Source organism: Candida theae, assembly GCF_024610275.1.
Source record: "Candida theae strain CBS 12239 chromosome Unknown scaffold161, whole genome shotgun sequence".
NCBI classification, from domain to species: domain Eukaryota; kingdom Fungi; phylum Ascomycota; class Pichiomycetes; order Serinales; family Debaryomycetaceae; genus Lodderomyces; species Lodderomyces theae.
This window is the reverse complement of record NW_026261485.1, coordinates 1-2,048: the sequence shown is the minus strand read 5'-3', so window position 1 is coordinate 2,048 and position 2,048 is coordinate 1. Positions and strand designations below refer to the sequence as shown.

Genomic DNA, 2,048 nt, shown 5'->3' with positions numbered 1-2,048 from the left:
GCTGCTACTCCAGATAACACATCATCATCATCATCATCATCATCATCAGTACCACCAACAGGCAGCTTCAAAATAGACTTCAACATCCGAAGAGGTTCATCGAGAGAAAACTTGTCGCCCATTGATGACTCAACACCAAGATTTGTCAAACGTGCCGATTCAGACGGATCTTTTGATTTGGAAATTACCAATGAACAAACTTTCTACATGGCTGAGTTGCATATCGGATCAAACAAAGATAAGAATCAAGTACTTGTGGATACTGGAAGTTCAGATCTTTGGGTGATGTCGCATGATCTCACCTGTATCAGTAACTCACAAAGCGGTTCAAGCCAGAAGAAGAAGAAAAAGAGAGATGCAAAAAATGTATTTGGTTATGGAACAGGGACTGGTGTCAAGTACCCATTTGCTGAAGATACCAACTCGAAAAAAGATGATGTTGAGTCAACTAAACAAGAACAACAAACCAGAGGAAAAGAAGAAGAAGAAGAAAAAGAAGAAACTCCATCAAAGTCGGAAAACGTTGGCGACGGTGCCAATAATCGTGATAACCAATACTACACTACAATCTACTACACTGAAGGACCGGGCAGCACTGATTTCCCAGCACCCGGTGGGGGAGGAGGTATAGGTTCAGGTTCAGGTTCAGGTTCCAGTTCTGCTGGTGGATCTGGCTCAAACACGTGTACTTCCTATGGTTCATTCAATACTGAAAATTCCGACACATTCAAACGTAACGACACCGATTCATTTGTAATTCAATACGCTGATAAAACTTCTGCTCAAGGTATCTGGGGCTACGACACGGTTAGAATGGGAAACATCTCAGTTCCCAATTTGAGTTTTGCCATTGCCAATCAAACCTCAAGTGATATCGGAGTCTTGGGTATTGGCTTACCTGGGTTGGAAACAACCACTCAGTACGGATACATGTATGAAAACTTGCCACTCAAGATGAAATCAGATGGTGTTATCAAACGTGTCTTGTTTTCATTGTACTTGGATACAGCAAATGCTCAAAGTGGGTCGGTTTTATTTGGTGCTATTGATCATGCCAAGTATGAGGGCAGTTTGGAAACCCTTCCCATGTTGAAAACATATAGGCAAATTGATTATCCAGTTAGATTCGAAGTTGAAGTCAGCAATATCACATTGAATAACAACGCGGGTGTTACTGCAAACGTGGCCACCGATTCAGTGGGTGCCGTATTGGATTCAGGCTCAACATTGTCTTACTTGCACTCAGACCAAATCCAAGCTGTTGGTGAAGCCCTTCATGGTGAATACTCCAGCAATGCTGGCGCATACCTTGTTGATTGCAGGTTTTTGCAAACAAACTCAACGTTGGATATTCAATTCGGTGGCAAGACCATTAAAGTACCGGTATCTGATTTGGTTTTGCAAGCAGGTAGAGATACTTGTTACCTTGGTCTTTTCGAACAATCATCAAGCTCTCCATACATTTTGTTTGGTGATAATGTCTTGAGAAGCGCTTACGTTGTTTATGACATTGAGCAATATGAGATTCACATTGGTCAAGTTTATTACACTAATGAAGAAGATATCGAAGTCATTGATGGAGAAGTAACTACCGGAGGAGGCCAAAACTCAACACGAGTAGGTAGCGGAAGCAGCGGGTCAAGCTCATCTTCGTCTTCTTCATCCTCGGGTAACAAGAATGGAGCATTTTCGGTATTCAACTTGTCATGGTCTTCTGTGGTTGCTGGGTTGTTGATTTCCATTGGAGCTACGTTGTAATGATGAGAATATCGCATGCAGTATTTAGCTTACATTTTTTTATTTTTTTATAAAAGACATTTTGCATTTTGAATGGGATTAATTGTAGGTATATCCTCCTTGTAAAAATGATAAAGTGATAAATTCACTAACAAATATACACTCTAAGTGAAAACAAACTATTGCAAAAACAATACAATAAACTTTCCAAAATTCGCATCCTGTGAGCTAGACAGCTGAAATGCTGGAAGAAGTAGTATACTTGACCTGAGCAATTGAGATTGTATTAGCATCCAAGTTGTAGAGAAGAT

The 2,048-nt window shown here is 40.5% G+C and overlaps 1 protein-coding gene across 1 annotated transcript; it reads left to right on the top strand. All coding sequences in view use genetic code 12, as the record gives it.

Annotated features, from left to right (window-relative positions):
- On the top strand, nucleotides 1-1,758 carry SAP9 (aspartyl protease; the record flags this gene model as incomplete). Its single annotated transcript, XM_051754574.1, has 1 exon — nucleotides 1-1,758. A coding segment is annotated over one exon (1,758 nt), but the record flags the coding sequence as incomplete, so codon positions are not given.
- Nucleotides 1,759-2,048: the final 290 nt, after the last annotated feature.